Source organism: Natator depressus, chromosome 1 (assembly GCF_965152275.1).
Source record: "Natator depressus isolate rNatDep1 chromosome 1, rNatDep2.hap1, whole genome shotgun sequence".
NCBI lineage: Eukaryota > Metazoa > Chordata > Testudines > Cheloniidae > Natator > Natator depressus.
This window is the reverse complement of record NC_134234.1, coordinates 333,064,527-333,087,283: the sequence shown is the minus strand read 5'-3', so window position 1 is coordinate 333,087,283 and position 22,757 is coordinate 333,064,527. Positions and strand designations below refer to the sequence as shown.

At 43.7% G+C, this 22,757-nt stretch overlaps 1 protein-coding gene across 3 annotated transcripts in view; it reads left to right on the top strand.

Moving 5' to 3' along the window:
* Nucleotides 1–19,351, top strand: part of OPTN (optineurin) — a 40,842-nt gene extending 21,491 nt beyond the window's left edge. For all 3 annotated transcript variants that reach the window (XM_074942616.1, XM_074942615.1, XM_074942614.1), the window contains exons 8-14: nt 1,389–1,504; nt 2,352–2,501; nt 5,270–5,363; nt 6,115–6,273; nt 7,030–7,160; nt 18,572–18,654; nt 18,965–19,351. In XM_074942616.1, coding sequence (XP_074798717.1) covers nt 1,389–1,504; nt 2,352–2,501; nt 5,270–5,363; nt 6,115–6,273; nt 7,030–7,160; nt 18,572–18,654; nt 18,965–19,089 — 858 coding nt within the window. In that variant the 3' untranslated portion in view covers nt 19,090–19,351. The remainder of the gene's footprint in view (nt 1–1,388; nt 1,505–2,351; nt 2,502–5,269; nt 5,364–6,114; nt 6,274–7,029; nt 7,161–18,571; nt 18,655–18,964) is intronic.
* The last annotated feature ends 3,406 nt before the right edge of the window (nt 19,352–22,757 follow it).

Sequence of the window (22,757 nt, the reverse complement as noted above, 5' to 3'; positions counted from 1 at the left end):
AAGGTGCCACCGGACTCCTCGGTGTTTTTGTGGATACAGACTAACACGGCTACCCCCAGTACCTTCTTTATTCACTTTCTCTACTTGTGCTGCTGATCCCACGAGAATCTAGAAATAGATATTAACTTCATTCCATTCATCCTTTTAAAATGTCAGAACTGAAGGCTTCCTATCGTGGTACGAAGATGTGCTGTATAAGACTGGCCTAGATTGGGGGCTGTTTGGGGTTTTTTAATATAGGTATCTAATAAAATATAAACACTCCCTATATCCTCAGTTTCTGCCCCTACTATGGAAGGAGACATGCTATTTAGTGATTCAGAACTGGTAATTGGGAGGATTGTAGTTCCGGTTGGCACCTAACCTCTCTACATTGAAGTCCCTCCTGATGTTCTGTTTCTGCTGTGATGCCTACATGAAAACATCTGACCTGAGGATAGCAAGTTTGAGGGGTACTTGGGAATAACTTAGTTTAGATATCTCTTTGAAACAAACATTGCATTGTATTTATAAGAGGTGGTCAGTCACTAACTCAAGCCACTTTGCTCTACAAATTGGGGAGAGCCCAGAGGAGAGCCATAAAATAAGTGTAGAAAACCTGACTTAAGAGGACATGCTTTAAAAAAAGGGGGTGTGTGTGTGCTTAATCTTGAGAAAAGAGGACATGGGTGGGGAGCTGATAAGTCTTCAGATATGTTCGGGGATGTTAAAACGAGGACCGTGATCAATTGCTCTCCATGTCCCCTGAAGGTTGGCCAGAAGTAGTCTGCAGCAAAAGGTGACTTAGGCTAGATATTAGGAAAAACTTTATAACTATAAGGATAGTTAAGCAGTGGAATAGGGTTTCAAAGAAGATTGTGGAATCCTGGTCATTGAAGGATTTTAAGAACAGGTTGGACAAACAGCCATCAGGGATGGTGTAGGTTTACTTGGCCTATTTTACATCACAGGGGGCTGGACTAGATGACCCCTTAAGGTCCCTTCCATCCCTACATTTCTATGAGTCTCAATCTTTATTTTTTGATAGTCTTTAAATTGTGAACTCTTTGATATGGTGCCTTTTCTGTCTGGACAGGGCCTAGCATGTTTTATGGGCACTACTGGAAATTAATAATACTCTTATCTGAGTTATTGCCCATTTCCCCACAATTTTAAAGACGTTTGGGGTGCCCAAAATTGCAGTTCTGCTTTCTTTAGGAATGCTCAGTAACTGCAAGATCTTTATATTAATCTCACTGTGGAGCAGAGTTTACTGATGCTGAATGATTTGTGCTATTCTCTTTAGAAAGAGAATGGTTCTTGCCTGATATAGCTGTCTAGTGTTTGCAATTTTCAAATCTTGAATTGTCTGAGTATACTTTTTTTTTTCTTTCTTCCTTTTCTAACAGGTTGGTAGTGAAATAGAAACCCTGAACCTGCAGGTGTCATCCCTCTTCAAAGAGCTTCAGGAGGCGCATGCTAAATTAAAAGAAGCGGAGCTGATCCAGAAGAGGCTTCAAGAAAAGTAAGGCTCAGAAAAGGAAATGTTCTGCTGAGATGCTTGATTGTGCTGATGATAATCTTAATGTTCATAACCCCTTCTATCGGGGGAGTTTAACAAGCTTTACAAACACTAGTGCTTTGAGACCTACTTATGAAAATCACTATATTAAAGCTAGGTATTATGATTGATTAAACCTTAGGATACTTCCGCAAAGTGGATATGTATTAATCTCATTTTACAGGTGGGGAAACAGAGGCCCAGCATCCAAAGGTATTTAAGCACCTGACTATTTATTTCAGTGGGCGTTAAGTGCCTAAAATGCCTTTGAGGATCTAGTCCTCAGTGGCTTTCACAAGATCTGAGATGCCACCACAAATCAAGCAGAGTTAGAAAGACCACAGGAATCCTGATGTACAGACTGAGGATTTAATCCTTCCTGGTGTGAAAGAGCATTTTAAAATAAATGAAATCCCTTCCTTCAAGGGATTTGCAATCTTAAAAAAAGCAATTAAGTGCCCAATTTGAACCATTATTCACAGGAGTTCTCAGCACACTTGAAAATCAGGCCACTTAATTAGGTGCATAAAAAAAGAATGTAAGAGCCTCACTTTCGGCACCCATTTTAAAAAACTTTTAGCCACAATTCCCATCTTTTTGAGAGCATATGACCTATGGTTCAATTTTTTTTTTTTTTTTTTTTTTTTTTTTTTTTTACAGTTGTGCATGGGTTTTTCCTTCAGTCTCATGAAATAAGCTTTGGGGGTAAATTAATCACAAATGTAGGTTCTCTTTGTCTGATACCCATCATGATGATTTTCATCAAGAAAGGGAGATAGGAAAGATAACCACTCTCCTTCCTTTTTGTCAGGTGTCAGATACTTGAAAGAAAAAACTCTGCTACTTCTGCAGATTTGGATGAGAGGCAGCAGCTCCTATATACCATTAAAAAGCTGGAGCTTCAGGTGGAGAGCATGCAGTCAGAACTCAAACTGGAACAAGCCAAAACAGAGGAAGAAAAGTGAGTGCGACAAGATTTTGAACCTTACAAAGAGATAGGTCAAGTGGGTGAGAATCTATGGTAATGTGTCCAAGGAGTAACTGAATCTCAGATGTGACTATGTGCACACACTCCCCCCCTCCCCCCTCCACATTAAATTGAGCTTGTAGAGATTAATTTGAACTGGATCCAGATAACCTCAGTTTATCAAAGTTTTGACAGTTCAAACCTCTCTCTACAATAGGTCCAAAGTGGATCTTCATATTCAAAGAGCCCCAACCTTTGGGGAAATCCCAGCTCTAACCTCTGACTTGTGCCCTTCTCTAGCTGTATACAAGTTGTACTTTGCTGTCTCAGGGACATGTTGCAGATCTAAACTGATCCCTGCCTTCAAACATGGGGTACATTAACTTACTGTGTCTAGCCTGAGGACAAATGTAAACTGGCTTCCCATCTTGGCTTTTTCCCTACAAAAGGGGAAGAAATGGATAGGCTAGGAAAAGTGTTACTGTATTTTACTAAATTGTTCCTATGGAGCTGCACAAACATTCAAAACTGCATTGTGGGTAAGACTGCACTTGGCTAGTTACCCATATGCTGTCCCCAGCATGTAGCATGGAGCCCATCTCCCAATCAGCAGGAATTTCTGCAGGTTGGTAGTTTTGCCCAGCAGCCAGTTAGTAATTTCACTTGCCTGGACTAAGTTTAATTTCCCCAGGTTGTTACACAGTAAGCATTTTCTTCATTTGGTTTACAAAAGAAAGTGGAGAAACAGCTGAATTCTTTTTTAAGGATAAATCTGAGGAACGTTCCCTCTGATGGTTACATCCAAATGTTGGCTACAGGTGACCAGCCATAAAACTGAACTACTCCAGTCTGACATACATAGATGCAAATTTTAGGATAGGCTGGGAAGGGCCTTGAAAGTCAAGACAAGCAGTTTATGCTTGCAGATACTGACCAAGGTCTACCAGGCATTTCAGTACCAAGGCAGATCAGTTGGATTATAACTGGCTCTCCTGAGCATTCCCTAATTTGTCACTTCCTTGGACCCAAGAGCCGCAATCTGTTATATGTAGGGCTTGAACATAGTTACATTAAGGAAAGGCTTGGGAACTGAGCATTACTCTGGTGGGAACAAGACAGTACCCTGGATACTCTCAAATGTTTGTAGACATGTTCACATTGTTACTGGATGCTCTCTGGTCATGAGCATAGTGCTCTAGAGCAGCGGTTCTCAAACTGTGGGTTAGAACCCCGAAGTGGGTCACAGCCCCATTTTAATGGGGTCGCCAGGGCTGGCATTAGACTTGCTGGAGCCTGGGGCCAAAGTCCAAGCCCCACTACCCAGGGCCAAAGCTGACAACTGAGGGCTTCAGTCCTGGATGGCAGGGCCCAGGTTACAGGCCTCCTGCCTGGGCTGAAGACCCAGGCTTTGCCCCCCTCCCTCAGCCCAGGGCTGCAGGGCTCAGGCTTCCTTCTCCCAGGGTAGCAGGGGCTTGGGCAGGCTTAGGCCCCTTCCTGGGGTCATATAGTAATTTTTGTTGTTTGAAGGGGGTCACAGTCCAATAAAGTTTGAGAACCCCTGCTTTAGAGGAAGCAACCCAAATGGCCCAGAGGGCACCAGGAGAATGGATGAAGTCTCCTACACTCTAAGGTCAGAAGGGACCATCATGATCATCTAGTCTGACCTCCTGCACTTTGCAGGCCACAGAACCTCACCCACCCATTCCTGTAGTAGACCCCTAAACTCTGGCTGAGTTACTGAAGTCCTCAAATCATGGCTTGAAGACTTCAAGTTATAGAGAATCCACCATTTACACTAGCTTAAACCTACAAATGACCCATGCTGTAGAGGAAGGCGAAAACCCAAGCTGCTCAGAAAGAGAGAAGAGGGCATGGGAAACACCAGTGCCTCCAAACTCTACTGGGATCAGTGTTTTGGTGAGACACTCCACAAATAAGAGTCATAAAAGAATTAAAAGCTGTTGAGACACTGATTCAAAAGCTTAGCTCATTCTGTTTTATTTAATGAAGAAATGTTAAAGAGGTGACTGTTCCATGGTCTATAAGCACCTACCTGGATAGTATATGGCAATTTAATCTAGCAGAAAAAAGCATAATGAGATCCAATGGCTGGAAGCTGAAGTCAGACAAAGTCTGACTGGAAATAAGGGGCACATTTTTAACCATGAGGGTAAGTAGCCACTCTTTACCTAGGCACATGGCAAATTCTCTTTCACTTGAAGCCTTCAAGTCCAGACTAGCTCTTTTTAAAAAAAAAAAAAAAAATGCTTTTACACACACACACACACACTCACTCTCTCTCTCTCTCTCTCCCCCCCCCCCCCCCCCCCTGATGCTGAAATTATTGGGTGAGAGTCTTTGGCCTGTAATGCAGGAGGCCTGATTTAAGTGATTGGAATGGTTCCTTCTGGACTTGAAATCTGTGAGAAGACCAGCGCCAGAGGGTATGGTGAGGGGTAGAAAGCTACTTTTTATCGTCAGACTGAAATATCATTTGTAAGTTGTTGACTGTTTTTTGCCTCTCCTTTTTTTCCCCCTCCTGTAAAAGTAAAAAGTCAGACTGGAGAAAATTCTGATAGTTGATATAGTTAGTCCTTCAGCTTTCTGGATTCTGGATCAGTGTGTCTTAAACTCTGGGGATTTGCAAGTTTGATGGGAAGGAGTGATGAAAGAAATCCTAAAGCGGGAGCCAGTGGAACAGTTTAACAAAATGGAAGATGATAGAAGGACCATTTCCATGTAATTTTTTTTGTCTTAAACAGGGCAAAGTTTTCTGACTTGCAGCATACCTACAGTAAGCTTCTCCCTGAACTCACTAATGCAATGAAAACCATTGAAGAACTAAAAAACAACGAGGTAAACTGGTTATGAAGAGAAATTGCAATGAATTTTAGAGGAGAGAAATGAATGTGGATTGTAACAATATTTTGGCCGAGGACTTCATGATTTTTCAGCTTTACCATACACCATAGCTGCATAGATTTAATGGTCATTAGTAAGGACAGACCTAGACATCTCCTGCTCCAACAACACAAATGCCACCTCCCACCACTTCAACTAAAGAACCACCACATCTCTGCTGTGTTACTACTGATATCCTCTGTAGGCTGCAAGCTACTGCAGTGCGACACAGTTGCATACATTTGAGCAATTCTAAGTCTGTCCCAACTCAAGAGCCAGAAGTTAAGCATCTAAATATTAGTGTACTCTTAAGAAAGTAAGGTCTTTGGAGCAGGGATCATCTTTTTAGTTGTGTTTTTTACAGTGCCTCGCATGATCAGGTCCCAATCTATCACTGGGGCTCCTGGAATATATATAATAAAGTACTATACAATGTATGTTGCAAAAGGGTTAATTAAACCTTAACTTTGAACTTGGTTGCTTTTCTCGGTACTTTTAAGAGACTCCCCCCCCCCCCTTTTTTTTTTTTTTTTAATACTGAATACTAAGATCTCCTTCATAGACTGCATAAAGAGATTCCTTTTGGGCTTGACACAGTGGGGACTGGTGGGAACTATATATCTGGGAGCTGAAAGTAGCCCTGAGCTGATAGATTTTGTGGGGGGGGAGAAGAAGTCAGGCCATTTAAATGAATTCTTTCTTACAGTTGAAGAGAGTGGATAAGGCGGTGGTAGAGGACCTGAATAAAAAGCTAGAGCTGGCAGAGAGAGCTTTGGCTACAAAACAGCTACAGATGGATGAAATGAAGCAGACTATTGCTAAGCAGGAGGAAGACCTTGAAACCATGGCTGTCCTCAGAGCTCAGGTATGGGGTGCCCTTCAGAAAAGTCAGGGAGGCTTGGATAGTTCTCCTTCCTACTGTTCAGAAATTGGAAGGAAAACCCTAATGGCTCGAGCAATTGCTCTGATTAGTTTAAAACAGACTTACAAGAATCCAGATATATAATTCCCTTTTTGAGTTTCCCCTATAGATCTTTGTAGAATCTGTACTTCTGTGAATTCCCAGCTACCATTGATGGGATTTCTGGGAACTATACGAGTCTGGAATGTGACACGGTTTCACACCACCAGTAAAAAGTTTGGTAGTTGATATAGAACAAAAATGTATTTTCAATTGGCTCCCTTAATGTTAGAGGAGTAGTTTAAGTCAGATTAAGTGAGGTCATGGGTGTAAAGTGTGACTAGGAAGAAGGCTGGTCTTGAACTGGAACTCTGGAGTTCTGGGACCAGTTTCTAGCTCTGCCAGAGATTTTCTGTGTGACCTTGGACAAGTCACCTGCTCACTGGCTTTGCATCAGTCCTGCCTGTAAAATGGAGATGATGCCTGATTTCTTCCAGCCTTTCTTTGCTATTAGCTCTTTGGGTCTTGGACTAGGTCTTTCCCTGTGTATGTGCAGCTTCTAGCACACCTCAGGCGCTGACTTTGGGGCTTATAGGGGCTGTTTCAATACAAACACCACACTGGTTGGCTGTGTTGGCAAATGGGATTAATTTATACACAGATAGAGTTAGATCTGGTCTAAATAGTAATGCTGAACATGATTTTATTTTTTCTGACCAGATGGAGGTTTATTGTTCTGACTTCCACGCGGAGAGAGAAGCAAGAGAGAAGATACATGAGGAAAAAGAACAGCTGGCTGTACAGCTGACTTACCTGCTACAAGAGAAACATACGCTGGACAATCTTGGCAGGTGAGAAACTGATTAAGGGAAATTCCAAACATGTTTCTGACTGAGCTGTCTGGATTGTCTTGTCACTTGTGTTGGGGAGCTGGCTAGGGACTTGTTAAAATCAACATTGGCTTTAACGAGTGTTTAAAGCCACAACATATCTGTGCTCATCAATAAAGTTAAAAAACCACTCTGCTCTATAGTGAGCTAGCTGATTTAAACAAGAAGTTAGCCAGATGACAGAATAGTGAGCGTGTGTGTGAGATTGATCATCCAAAGAACTCAAAGCACCAAAATTAGTTAAGCCATATGACACCCCCCAACCCCGTGAATTATGAAAGTATTATACTTATTTGAGAGATACAGTTAAACTCAGTGGGTGAAAACCTGGCCCCACTGGTTTCAGTGGGGCCAGGATTTCACCTAAGGACTCTCTGTAAATTGGCTTCATCTGAAACCCCATTTGTTCAAATTTTTCAGGTCTCTTCTAAAAACTAAGTCAATAGATACAGTTTATATCTTAAAAGAAAACAAATCAACCATTCTGTTCACCACCCAGATGTCTAATATTTAGCTAGAATTAAGAGCAGAAAGGGCTTCACCGAGTTATTTCTGTACATAAGAACGGCCATACTGGGTCAGACCAAAGATCCATCTAGCCCAGTATCCTGTCTTCTGACATTGGCCAATGCCCCAGAGGGAATGACCAGGTAATCATCAAGTGATCCATTCCTTGTAGACTTCTGTTCTTCCTCTTAGGTTAACCTCTCTTAAAAGGAAAAAGCGAAATTGATATCTAAGCTTTTATTTTATGATGGTAATAATAATTTGTGCTTAAATCATAAGATTGAAATTTGGCCCAGACACAGGAATAAACAATTTGGATAAGTAGACCCAATATTAATTAATTAATTTCCTCCTCCGCTTTCATTTGAATAGTTTTTCCTTCCATTTCTGTCCTAAACTATAATGCTGGTTATTCTTTATTCTATCCGATGAAGTGAGCTGTAGCTCACGAAAGCTCAAATAAATTGGTTAGTCTCTAAGGTGCCACAAATCCTCCTCCTTCTTTTTGCTGGTTATTCTGTGATTACTGTTACTGTGCTGCTCCTAAGAGAAGTGCAGATCAGTCACGGGTGGAGTAATATCTGGGTATATATAATCTATGAAGTATATTTTTTAATACCACCATAATAGAGGCTTAACCTAAACGTATACCCCAAATTAAAAAAGAGGACCAAAAAATGCCACTATGGCTAAAAAACAGAGTGAAAGAGGCGGTTAGAGGCAAAAAGGCATCCTTTAAAAATCAGAAGTCAGATCCTGCTGAAGAAAATAGGGAGGAGCATAAACTCTGGCAAGTAAAGTGTAAAAGTATAATTAGGCATGCCAAAAAGAAGTTTGAAGAGCAACTGGCAAAAGACAAAGAGTTTGCTGTTAGTTTTTAATAAGTACATCAGAAGTAGAAAGCCTGCCAAACAATCAGTGGTGCCACTGGACAGTAGAGGTGTTAAAGGAAGATAGGGCCATTGTAGAAAAGCTAAATACATTCTTTGCATCTTTCTTCACTGCAGGGAATGTGAGGGAGATTCCCACACCTGAGCTATTCTTTTTAGGCCACAAATTTGAGGAACTGTCCCAGATTGAAGTGTTGATAGAGGAAGTTTTGGAACAAATTGATAAAATAATAAGTCACCAGGAGCAGACAGTATTCACCCAAGAGTTCTGAAGGAACTCAAATGTGAAATTGCAAAACTATTAACTGCAGTATGTAATTTATCACTTAAATCAGCTTCTGTACTAGATGACTGAAGGATAGCTAATGTAATGCCGATTAGTAAAAGGGCTCCAAAGGGGATCCTGGCAATTACAGGCTGGTAAGCCAAACTTCAATGCCAGGCAAATTGAAACTACAGTAAAGAACAATCAGAATGAGGACACATAAATGAACACTATTTGTTGTTGGGGGGTGGGGGGGAATCAACATGGCTTTTGTAAAGGGAAGTCATGCTTCACCAGTCTACTAGAACTCTTTGAGGGGGTCAACAAACATGTGGACAAGAGTGATCCAGTGGCTATAGGGTACTTGGACTTTCAGAAAGCCATTGACAAGGTGCCTTATCAAAGGCTCATAAGCAAAAAAGCAGTCAGGGGATAAACAGGAAACAAAGGCTAGGAGTAAATGGCCAGTTCTCAGAATGGAGAGAGGTAAACAGTGGTGTCCCCCAAGGATCTGTACTAGGACCATGTAACAGGCTTGCACTCACTTCTCACGAGTGCCCCCTGGCTGAGTGCGTGTGCCTGGACACACACTCTACCTGTCTCAGCCCTCCGGCCAAGTTATACACAGTCTGTCTGTGAGATAAAAGCAAACCCCTTTCAGGGTACAAGTCCAGCTCTGTAATGTCTGTTTCGAAATCAAGCAGAGCCCCAGGGCTTCTTCCCTGGAGGCAATGTCTTCGCCCCCTTAGGGCCTTTCCAGCCACAGCTCTCCAGCTGGGCCACTGCAGTTCAGTCCCCCATGCCCCTCCGCCCCAGGGATGCGTCAATGTCCAGGCCACTCCTCCCTGTGGCTTATGGGGGTTGGAGGGGACACAGGCCCACCCACTACTCCAGGTCCCAGCCCAGGGACCCTGTAGTTAGCAGCTGTCTGCTGCATCCCTTTATCTAAGTTATGCTACTGCTCTAATTCCCTGGGCCGCTTCCCCACGGCCCTGTGCCATCTACACCCTTACCTCAGGGCCTTGTCCTGATGGAGTCCCCACAACCAGCTCAGGGCTGCTCCTTGCTGTCCCTGGCTTCTGGCAGCACTACCTTGTCCAAGGTCCTGCAGCTTCCTCAGACAGCCACACACCATCCACACTTCTCCAGCTTGGACAAGGAACTGAACTCACTCTTGCTCTGCAGCTCTTCTTGCACTGACCTACTGGGTCCTGATTGGCTGCCTCCCACACAGTCACTCTAGACAGCTTGGAGGACCTCTCTACTGCCCTTTGCTGGGGCGAGGTGTAGCAGGGGGCCTCAGGGCCTACTCCATCCCCTCACACAAGATTGAAGTGGTGCTCTTGCAGGTAATGTCTCTGCTTACCCAGCCTTTTGCCCTAGTTTCACAGGGTATTTACTTTCTCCAGCCTTTCTGTCTGAAGAGTTCCTTTGCCTGTACCCCCATTTGTCATGGTTCTCCCTCCCTGGCCTCTCTTATCCAGGGAGCTTTAATAGTCCTTGCCCTGGTTTCTCTGGGTTTCCCTGCCAGGCCTCTCTGCCTGGAGAGATTTGGCAGTCTCTCACCCCAGTGGATCAGGGTCTTCTCCCTCAGGCCTTTCTCCCTGTAGAGCTATTTACTTTCTGCCTTGGTTGCTCAAGGTCTTCCCTCCCAGGCCTATCTCTGCCCCTTTTGGTCAGGGTTCCCTCACAGGCCTCTCTGCCTGAAGATTTTTCAGATCAGGCTCCTTCCTTAAGTAGCTCTGTGACACACCTATCAGTTATGCCCTGCTTCTTCAGGGTACTTCACTCCCAGACCTTTCTACCTGGAGAGCTAGTCATGGTAATCTCTGCCCTGGTGCCTCAGGGTTTCTCTCCTAGGCCTCTCTACCGGGAGAGCTTTTAACAATTCCTTGCCCCAGTTAGTGTGGGTTCCTCTCAAACCTCTGTCTGGAGAGCTATTCACTGCAGTCTCTGCCATTGTCTATCAGGGTTTCTCTTCCAGGCCTCTTTACCTGGAGAGCTTTTAATGGTTGCATTGCCCCAGTTAGTCAGGGTTCCTCTGACCCCTTTGTCTGGAGAGGTTTTCATTGCTCAGGCTCCCTGGGAGCTCCTTTTATTTGGAGCCAACCTATCTCAAAGGTGGGCTCAACCAAAGTTACTTGTTAACCATGTTCTTTAGCCAAGGGGGAACTTCTTGTTTGGCTGACACAAGAAAGTTAACCAGGTCCTTGGCAATACCCCTGTTTTTCCTCAGATAAATATGAAGTGACCACAGCCTGGCGTCCCTCTTTTTATAGGTTACCCATACAGTGAACACAACCTGTCATATTCAGTGGCATGTCATAATCTACCACATGCAGGGTGTTCAAATCATCAAAGCCTTTTATCGCCTTTAGGGTGATTAACAGAGCTGGGTTTTCCCCTGAAATAAACTCTTACTGTGGCCTCCTGATCTGGAGAGGAGTCCTTCTGGATGCAACTACTTGCACACACTTCAGAGTTAAGGATCTCTCTGTTCAGGTTCAGATCCCTTCTAGGGTTTCCAAAGACCAGGGACTGTACTGTTTTGCCCACCGCTTTCAGTACTTGGCTTAGCAACACCCACTTTATTGTTTCCATACCCACACTATTGTATGACTGACATCCATGTTAGGACCACTTTTACCTTCCTTTTTCCTCTGGGAAGTGCTTCTCTTTTTAGCAGAGATCTGCTTGTGGCCTTGCTCCGCCACCACTTCAAGATTCTGAGGTTTTATAGCCACAGTCTGGCAGCTCTCCACTTCAGCAGGAAGCTGTATATCCCTGTCCAAGCTATCTTCCTTCTGTAGTGACCTCAGACCACATAATTCCAGCTCTTTCTCCTTAGCCAAATTGCACTTTGATCCTGGCTGGACCTTGAGCAGGTTCTGGAGCCTAGTCAGCTCCTTTTGCAGCAGAAAGCACTGCTGTTCCCCCTTCTCCACTCTGAGGTGGGTCTGCTCTTGCTCCCATTTTACTGATTGAAACCACCTCCATTCTGTTCTCTGAATCTGGGTCTCATAAGCCTTCAACCTGTTATTTAGTTCATGCCGGAGAGCATTCATCTGGTTTGGCAGGTTGTAGGGGTGCCTGGTGCCCAACCAAGAGTCCTGGCTATCAGTCATTCTTTGAGCTCCCAGGCCCTGTGAAACAGGTGTCCCTCTGTCTGACACCTCCCATCAGGGAACCCCGCTGTCCTCTCATTGGGCTCTTCTCCACCGGAGTAATTTGAGAGCCCTGGTCCTGCCTCAGTTCCTGCAACACATTAGGTACATTCCCCATGCTCTCTTCCCTCATAACAGAGACTGGGTCTTTCCTTCAGCAAAAGAGTTCTTCAAACCCCAGAACTGCTCTCTCATTTCTGTCCTGTGGGCCTCAATCCTGCTTCTTTTTCTAGCCCAGGTTTGCCAGTTATGGGGAGGCCTGGGTCTATGATAGTACTAGTACTGCCTTCCTGAGTTAGAATTTTTCCTCAGGGCAATACCTTCTTGTGTGACCCATTTCCCCCTAATAGAAACCAGTTGTCCCTGGGGTAGCCTTCCAAGCCCTAAACTGAGTCCTGATGGTCCTCTGCTCCACCTTCACTACAGCCTGAGCCTCAGCCATTTGTGGCCAGGTGTCTTGGTCAGCCTGGCCTTCACTGATCTCAGTGGCTCTCACAGCAACTGGCCTGGCCTTACAAGCCATGGTTGTATCAGGGTAAACCCATCTCACCTGCCCCACTTGCCAATAGTACCTGCAGCTCCACGGTGGGGTCTTCCGACTCTTTCCTTTTCAGCATCTGCGGTGATTGGGCCTGGCTGTCAAGTTCCCTGCCACGCCTGAGACTGGTGATCCTGGAGTTGCTGCTGTTAAAGCCCCTCCAGGGTTTTGCCATGCTGCTGCTGGGCAGCTTGCTGGGACTTTGCAGCTCCTGCAGCTGCTGGCCGAGAGCTCTTATTTGCTCTTCCATGGTCCCGTTGTTTGCAGGGGCTGGTCTGAATAAATCCCACTTCTGGTTCCAGTGTAACAGGGTTGTACTCACCTCTCACGTGCACCCCGTGACCGAGTGTATGGGCCTGCACACTTTCTCTCCCTGTTTTTGGTGGGCCTTTGCTGACTCAGCCCTCCATCCAAGTCATATACAGTCTGTCTGTGAGATAAAAGCAAAGCAAATCCCTTTTGGGGTACAAATCCAACAGGGGTTTCTCTGAGTGCCCTCTATAATGTCAGTTTGTCCCCGCTCCAGAATAGAACGGTGCCCCAGGGCTCCTTCTCTGGAGGCAATGTCTTCGCCCTCTTAGGGCCTTTCCAGCCACAACTCTCCAGCTGGGCCACTGCAGTTCAGTTCCCCCCTTTGGGGGTGCCTCAATGTCCAGTCTGTTCCCACCTTGGGGCTTATGGGGTGTTGGGGGGGGGGGGGGGGACCGGGCCTGTCCACTACTCCGTGTCCCAGCCCAGGTACCCTGTAGATAGCAGCTGTCTGCTGTGTCCCTTTATCTAAGTCGCACTGCTGCTCTGATTCCCTGGGCCACTTCCCCATGGCCTTGCGCCATCTTCACCCTGACCTCACAGCCTTGTCCTGATGGAGTCCCTACAACCAGCTCAGGGCTCCTTCTCACTCTCCCTTACTTCTGACAGCTTTACATCATCTGAGGTTCTGCAGCTCCCTCAGCCAGCTACACACCATCCATGCTTCTCCAGTTCTAGCAAGGAACTGAACTCCCTTGTCCCCTACAGCTCTTCTTATACTGACCTGCTGGGCCCTGATTGGCTGCTCCCCACACAGCCACTCTAGGCAGCTTGGAGGACCTCTCTATTGCCCTTTGCTGGGGCGGAGTGTGGCAGGGCCACAAGGACTCCAGCAGAGGGCCTCAGGGCCTAGTCCACCAGCACCTAGTCTACCACCTAGTCACAGACCAGCACTGTCAACATTCATAAATGATCTGGGAAAAGGTATGAGTAGTGAGGTGGCAAAGTTTGCAGACTATACAAAATTACTCAGGATAGTTAAGTCCAAAGCATACTGCAAAGAGTTACAAAGGTATCTCACAAAACTTGGGTGACTAGGCAACAAAATGGCAAATGAAATTCAATGTTGATCAATGCAAAGTAATGTAGACTGGCAAACATAATCCCAACTATACATACAAAACGATGGGGTCTAAATTAGCTGTTACCACTCAAGAAAGAGATCTTGGAGTCATTGTGGCTAGCTCTCTGAAAATATCCACTCAATGTGCAGCAGCAGTCAAAAAAGCTAACGATGTTAGTAACCATTAGGAAAGGCATAGATGATAAGACAATAAATATGATTATGCCACTAAATAAATCCATGTTACGCCCACACCTTGAAGACTCTGTGCAGTTCTGGTTGCTCCATCTCAGAAAAGATATATTAGAATTGGAAAAAGTATAGAGAAGGGTCATAAAAATGATTAGGGGTATGGAACAGCTTCCTTATAATGACAGATTTAAAAGACTGGGACTGTTCAGCTTGGAAAAGAGACAGCTAGGAGGGGGTTATGATAGAAGTCTATAAAACCATGAATGGTGGAGAAAATGAATAGAGAAGTGTTATTTGCCCTTTCATAAAACACAAGAACCAGGGGTCACGTGATGAAATTAATAGGCAGGTTTAAAACAAACAAAAGGAAGTACTTCTTCATACAACACACAATCACCTGTGGAATTCGTTGCCAGGGGATGTTGTGAAGGCCACAACTATAACTGGGTTCAAAAAAGAATTAGATAAATTCATGGAGGGTGGGTCATCAATGGTTATTAGCCAAGATGGCCACAGACACAACCCCATGCTCTGGATGTCCCTAAGCCTCTGACTGCCAGAATCTGGGAGTGGACGATGGGATGGATCACTCGATAAATTCCCCCGTTCTGTTCATTTCCTTCTGAGGTATCTGGCATCGGCCACTGTCAGAAGACAGGATATTGGGCTAGATGAACCATTCATCTGACCCCTTGTGGCCATTCGTATGTTCTTATGCAGGGAGATCTTTGGGATTCCAGTTTTTATTCAAATTAACAATTAAAAATGTAAAACGTTGTTGTTGTTGATAAGTAGGACTGTCGCTTAATCGCAGCAATTAACTCAAAAAAATGTGCGATTTTTAAAAAATCCCAATTAATTGCAGTTTTAATCGCACTGTTAAGCAAAAGAATACCAATTGAAATGTATTAAATATTTTTGGATGTTATTGTACATTTTTATACATATTGTATTCTGTGTTGTAATTGAAATCAAAGTGTATATTTTTTATTACAAATATGTGCACTGTAAAAATGATGAAAAAATAGTATTGTTCAGTTCACCTCATACAAGTACTGTAGTGCAAGCTCTTTGTCATGAAATTGCAACTTACAAATGTAGATTTTTTTTTTTTTTTTTTTTTTGCTATATAACTGCACTCAAAAACAAAACAATATGAAACTTCAGAGCCTACAAGTCCACTCAGTCCTACTTCTTCTTCAGCCAATCACTAAGCCAAACAAGTTTACATTTACAGGAGATAATGCTGCCCTCTTCTTATTTACAATGTCACCAGAAAGTGAGAACATGCTTTTGCTTGGCACTTTTGTAGCCGGCATTGCAAGGTATTTATGTGCCAGGTATGCTAAACATTCGTATGCTTCTTCATGCTTCGGACACCATTCCAGAGGACATGCTGCCATGTTGATGACGCTCATTTAAAAAAAAAAAATGCTTTATTACATTTGTGACAGAACTCCTTGAGGGACAATTGTATGTCCCCGGCTCTGTTTTACCCACCTTCTGCCATATATTTCATGTTATAACATTCTCGGATGATGACCCAGCATGTTGTTCATTTTAAAAACGCTTCCAGTGCAGACTTCACAAAATGCAAAGAAGGTACCAATATGAGATTTCTAAAGATAGCTACAGCACTTGACCCAAGGTTTAAGAATCTGAAGTGCGTTCCAAAATCTGAGCGGGACGAGTTGTGGAGCATGCTTTCAGAAGTCTTAAAAGAGCAACACTCTGCTGCAGAAACTACAGAACCTGAACCACCAAAAAAGAAAATCAACCTTCTCCTGGTGGCATCTGACTCAGATAATGAAAATGAACATGCGTCAGTCCACACTGCTTTGGATGGTTATCGAGCAGAACCCATTACCAGCATGGAAGCATGTCCCCTGGAATGGTGGTTGAAGCATGAAGGGACATATGAATCTTTAATGCATCTGGCACGTAAATATCTTGCGATGCCGGCTGTAACAGTGCTATGAGAACACCTGTTCTCACTTTTTCAGGTGATGTTGTAAACAAGAAACAGGCAGCATTATCTCCTGCAAATGTAAACAAACTTGTTTGTCTTGGCAATTGGCTGAACAAGAAGTAGGACTGAATGGACTTGCAGGCTCTAAAATTTTACGTTTTATTTTTGAATGCAGGTTTTTTTGTACATAATTTTACATTTGTAAGTTCAACTTCCATGATAAAGAGATTGCACTACGGTACTTGTATGAGTGAATTGAAAAATACTATTTCTTTTGTTTTTTACAGTGCAAATACTTGTAATCAAAAAATATAAAGTGAGCACTGTACGCTTTGTATTCTGTGTTGTAATTGAAATCAATATATTTGAAAATGTAGAAAATATCTAAAAATATTTTAAATAAATGTTATTGTTTAACAGTGCAATTAATCATGATTAATTTTTTAATCACTTGACAGCCCTACTGATAAATTATACATGCATTTGATAGTATCCATGTGTTGGCAGTACAATCGAAGAGAGTTGAGAATTTGAAACCAAATTGGAACCTTGGAATGGTGTTCCAGAACTTCACTCCTCTGAGAGATAGAAAGTTTTGTGTAATTTCAAGCCTAAACTTATTGCTGGCCAATTTATATCCATTTGTTCTTGTGCCAACATTGGACCTTAATTTAAACAAATCCTCTCCCTCCCTGGTGTTTATCCCTCATATGTATTTAGAGAGCAATCGTATCTCCTCTAATCCTTTGGTTAGGCTAAACAAGCCGACGTCCATAAGTCTTCTCTCGTAAGATTCCTCTGATCATACTAGTAGCCCTTCTTCTGCACCTGTTCCAGTTTGAATTCATCTTTCTTCAACATGGGAGACCAGAACTTTACATAGTATTTCAGATGAGGTATCACCAGTGCCAGGTCCAATGTTATTAATGCTTCCCTATCACTACTGGAAATACCTCACTTAGGCATCCTAGGATTGCATGAGCCTTTTTCATGGCCACATTGGTGGTTCATAGTCAGCCTGTGATAGGCCTTGGTGCATTGGTTGTTCTCCTTCTCTGTTGTTTACAACTTATAAGTCCCCAACTTATAGCAGAAATTCTTGTTAATCCCTAAGTGAATGATCTTGCACTTTTTACTATTACATTTCATCCTATTTCTATTACTCCAGTTTTCAAGGTCATCCAAATCTCCTTATATGATATTCTGGTCCTCTCCATATTTACGCTATCTCCCAGCATTGTTCCCCTGCAGACTTTACTGGTACACTTCCACTTTTTGTGCCAGGGTGTAGCAAAGCGATGGCTCACTGCTGCGGTGCCTCCTGCTGGTCATCTCGGGAATTAGCTCTTTCCAGCACATGAAGCGCCCTCTGCAGGTTGGTGGCTCGCCTGCTGCTGGCCCCGTGTCCCTCCCGGACCCCGGTGCCCTTTACCTCAAAGTTCTGACCCAGCAGTACCCCTTCGCTCTAGGTCTCCTCTCACCCCCAACCCTCTAAACCCACCTTGCCTCAGTGGCTACTGCCAGTCATCATCTAGCCCCCGCTCATTGGGGCAGACTGCAGTGTCATGGCCACTCATCATTGGCAAGGGGTTGGACCAGCTGCCTCTGCCTAACCCCAGGCTACACCTCTGTAGCCTCAGTACCTGCTTTGGGCCTTATCCAAGGCCTCAGCCTGGGGAGTTGCCAGGCTGGAGCTCCTCAGCTCCTCTTGCCTTTCCCCAGTGCTGCTCTACCTCAGGTACTCTGCACAGCTCCCAGGCAGCCAGCTCCAGGGCTAGAGTGAGACTCTTCTTCAGGTTCTGGCCCACAGCCCTCTTATCAGGGCCAGCTGGGACCTAATTACGCTGGCCACAGCTGTGGCTGCTTCCCCAATCAGCCTAACTTGGCTGCTTTTAACCCCTGTTCTCCAGGAGTGGGGCAGCCACCCCAGTACACAGAGTCATTAATTAAAATATAAAATAAGATTTGTCCCAAGACAGATCCTTCACTGGTAACCTCCCTCCAGCCTGACAGTTTACCTTTCAGCATGACCCATTGTAGTCTTCACATTTTCTTACCCACCTTTCAATTCTTATATTAATCCCCATCTTCTCCAAGACACGTAGCCCAAAATATTTTCCTGTATAACTTTTTGTCTTTTAACACTTACAGTTGTGCATTAAATTGTTTGAGTCCTGAGAATGTTCCAAAGGACAGAGTTCTCAGCACTTGTCTCAGGGCAGAAGCCTCTGTGTTGATGCCATACTACTTTCATAGAATCATATTTAAGGTCAGAAGGGACCATTATGATCATCTAGTCTGACCTCCTGCACAAAGCAGGCCACAGAATCTCCCACTTTAAAATTCTTCCCTTCAGCAGTTCATATCAGACAATCCTTCTGCTTTCCCTATTGTTAGAGGTTCGTTTCTCTTCCTAATAGGCTTTGTGTGTGTGCTTGACAATGAACAGCCTCTTAACTTCTTTAATCTCTGCAGAAGCTCTTTGGTGGAAATGCAGAGTCGTCATGGAGCCAGAGCATCAGTGGATCAAGATCATTCACCTCATCTTGTACAACGAGGTAAATTAACAGAAGATAATTGTTATGGCATCAAATCCTGGGCCTGGCCCTGCTGTGCCCAGTGTAAGCCAGCTTCGCATTGCTGCCCGGGCCAGTCAAGTGGCACAATACTGAGCACTCTCAGGACTGCTTTGTCTAAGCCCAGCAGCCCATAGGGCCTTTTTGTAACTGAAGATAGGCCAGCAAATGCAACTCCCTAGCTACAGTCCACGGGGCTATCAATCTGGCATCTTTTGCCAGCACTTAATTCACATTTTCACAAAAGAGTGAAAATCCAGTTTAACATAGTTTTAATTCTCTTTCTCTGCAGGAACTGATCCTCAGGACTGGCGGCAGCACCAGAGGAATATTCCAGTACATTCCTGTCCCAAGTGTGGAGAAATTCTACCTGACATGGACACGCTTCAGATCCACGTTATGGACTGTATCATCTGAATGCTGATCTCCAACTCTTCATAAATGGAAATTTTCACCTGCCAAGCAAATGCATTCTTTCCCCCTAGAATAGGGCCTGATCCTACTCCCCATGAAGTTTTACAGGGTTTTTCCACTGATTTCATTGACAACAGGGCAACACCACTTTTTTTTTTTTTAGCATTTCCATTTGCTTTAGGGAAGAGAGAATTTTCATATTGTAAAATGAGTTGTTAATTTACGGAATTCCACATATATCTGCTGCGGTGGAATCTTTAACCATCCTCTAACAGCAAGCTCGACTTCTCATAGTTTATGATCACTCAGAGCGGAGAATGATTCACAGTATCTGGCTGAATTAATGCAGTCAAAGGAGAAACAAGATAGATATAGCTGATCGGTTTATATATGAGAGATGAAGTGGTTACAGGCTTAATCAGGAAGCTAACTCATGTTTGAGAAGCTTTTAATAAAATGGAATAGTTTTGTATTCATTAAACATTTGAAATGAATCCTGCTCTTGCGCTGAATAGCTATTTTATTGAATTCCCTGTAACCAGGCTAATCTGATGTTAGATTCTTGATACTGTAGTTTGTGTACTCTTTGCTTTTACCAGATGTGGGCAAAGTGTAAGATTAAACCGGTTGGGTCTGATATATGTAGCTGCTGCTATATTAAAGTCATTTGGTTTTAGAGAACAGTTCACAATTTGAAGAAGTTGTCTTTACTCCTCTCAATTGTAATAAATTCACCTGAACTTGTACAGTAGATCTCAAAATATTTTGCTGGAAACAGGTATGGTGGATGTAACTTAATCATTGAGGAGAGTTAATTGAGTTTCATGTTCACGAAACAAAAATAAATCTGTTGTAAAACACAAGAACCAACTTTGCAGTTTGTGCATATTTTAGATCTTTATTATATTCTGGATTGGCTTTTTGTCCATATGTATTTCCAATAGGAAACTGTGTTGGGCTAGGTCTTTTGATGCTCTCAGAGGTGTGTGCATGTATTCTTTGCTTATATAATACCAAGTCTAAAAACTATCACCCTCTTCCTCGGGATTGTGGTGGGATTCCAGCTCAGCCCCTCAATCTGCTGCTTCTGTTGAATTACCATTGAAATCTAGAATGCAAAATCTACTGTGACAGCAACAAAAAAAAAAAGAAGTGGGTACTGTGCTATTTTTCCAAAGTTGAGGGGAAGGGTAATTGTACACATCAGATGTAGATGGTCGGTGTTTTTAATATGTCACTTTATTAATTATTTCTTGGTTTGCCCTTATATTTTTGAGGTTGACCATTATGTAATAACCATAAATGTTTCAGTCCATTACTGCTCACATTAGTATTGTGCAGCAGTATTAAAGCTTATGTCCTTCTTAGCTGCTGTCATTAGAAAGACTGACTTCACAAGTGCTGAACTTCTATTGCAGTCAGTGGAAGCTGTGAGTACTTGGACCTATGAAAAATCAAGCACACAGGAACATGTACTGCAGTAGGATGACATGCCATCCAGTAGAGAAGGCAGTACTCCTACACAAATGTGAGGAACAATGTGCAAGCAAAGCGTTTTGTTTTTTTTTTATAGCTGATACTTTGCACTTGGTGTACGTTTTCATCAAAGTATCCTCAGGATACTTTCCCAACACTAAGGCCAAGTCTACACTACAAAGTTTTTCTGACACAAGTTACATCGGCATACAGGTGCCACAGTTAGTATATTGCTTGTCATATGTATATTTGGCTCCTTCTGTTGGCGCAGCACTTATTCACCAGAAGTGCATGTGTCAATTCACAGTGCGGTGCACCATGGGTTAGTATCCCATTGTGCAACCCACCATCGTTCAGCGTGCTGTCTTTTGGGTGGTTTTGGCAATGCATGGTGGGGCAGAAATGACTTGTGCAGTGGTGACAGGGAGCAAGGGGTCTCATAATGTTCTCCATCTCATAATATTATCTCTATCCCATAATTTTCATGCCTATTTTCAATTTCTCACAAAACCCACGTGGGACTTGTCGCTGTCTACCGTCTCGGATAGGAGTATGGAGACTGCATAGCTTAGCATTATTGTCATAAGTGTTGCAAGCATAGGACGCATTGTCCTCTGGCATTCCCAGAGCCTCAACAAGAATCATGGGGAACATGATGATTTCCTAGTGGTCAGTTTGCTGTGGGACATAGAACCAATTCAAGGCTGTAGGTGACCTGCACAGAGCAGCTGCAAATGGTGAAGTGCCACTTCTGGGTCCAAGAAATGAGCGCTGACTGATGGGATCACATTGTAATGCAGATTTGGGATGATGAGCGGTGGCCGCAGAACTGTCATATGCACAAGGCCATATTCCCAGATCTGTGTGCTGAGCTTGCCTCAGCCATTCAATGCAGGGACGCCAAATTGAGAGCTGCACTGACAGTGGAAAAGCAAGTGATGATCATACTGTGGAAATTTGAAAGCCAGATTGCTACTGGTTAGTGGGAAGTCATTTTGGAGTGGAAAAATCTACTGTGTGGACAGTTGTCATGCAAGTGTGCAACCAGCTCCAGCTACTCAGGACTGTGAGTCTTAGCAATGTGCAGGACATAGTGGATGGTTTTGCAGCTGTGGGGTTCCTGAACTGCAGTGGAGCAATAGACAGCATGTATATCTCCATTTGGCCCCAGACCAATGGAAAGGGCTCCTTTTTCATGGTTATGCAAGCGCTGATGGATCACTGGGGTGTTGACTGGTTGGGGAAGGTGATGACACTCACCTCTTTAAGAACACAGTGCTCTTTAGAAAGCTGCAAGCAGGGGCCGCCTTTTGCAACAGTCAGATTATCATTGGCAATTCTGAAATGCCAATAATGATCCTGGGGGATCCAGCCTACCCCTTACTCACCTGGTTCGTGAAGCCATACACCAGCCACCTCAACAGCACCAGTGAGAGATGCGACTACAGACTCAGCAGGTGCAGAATGGCAGTTGAATGTGCTTGTGGTAGATTGAAAAGGCGCTGGCGTTGTTTATGCACCTGAATCTCAGTGAGAAAAATATCCCAATGAATATAGCTGCCTGTTGTGTCCTGTATAATGTTTGTGAAGCGAAGAGGGGAAATTTCCTGCAGGGATGCAGGTGGAGCAGCTGGGGTTTGAACAGCCAGGCACAAGAACTAGCGGATGTGCTCAATGAGGGGCTATATGGTTTAGGGCGGCTTTGAAAGTACACTTTTAACAGTGAACCACAGTAATGTGGTGTACTGTGCTCAAACTGGGGCTTGTTAGGAATTGTGTGGTGCTTTTTACACACTCACTGATATATGCACAAGTACCTATTAATGTTGGGGGGTTTGCTATACATTTATGACAACTGCCATGTTTAGCACTAATCCGATGGGCTCTGGGTGTACAAGACTTATTTTCACTGCCAGCAGGCATTATATACAATGTGTATACTAATAAACTAATAAAAGATGAATAACTAGCAAAACGAGTTTTACTCCGTAACAAAAACAGCATCTAACAAAAAAAATTGGAAGGACATAATAGTAAAATTTGGGAACCTTAATAAATAAGGGAAAGAAACACGGATGTCTGTTATAGCTACACATACATCAACTGTAGCTCTCACAGGTCAGTGTAGGTGACACAGTGGTTGTCCATGCTTTCCCCCGGTGTGGAGTGGTAGAGGTAGGTGTGCTAGTCCTGAG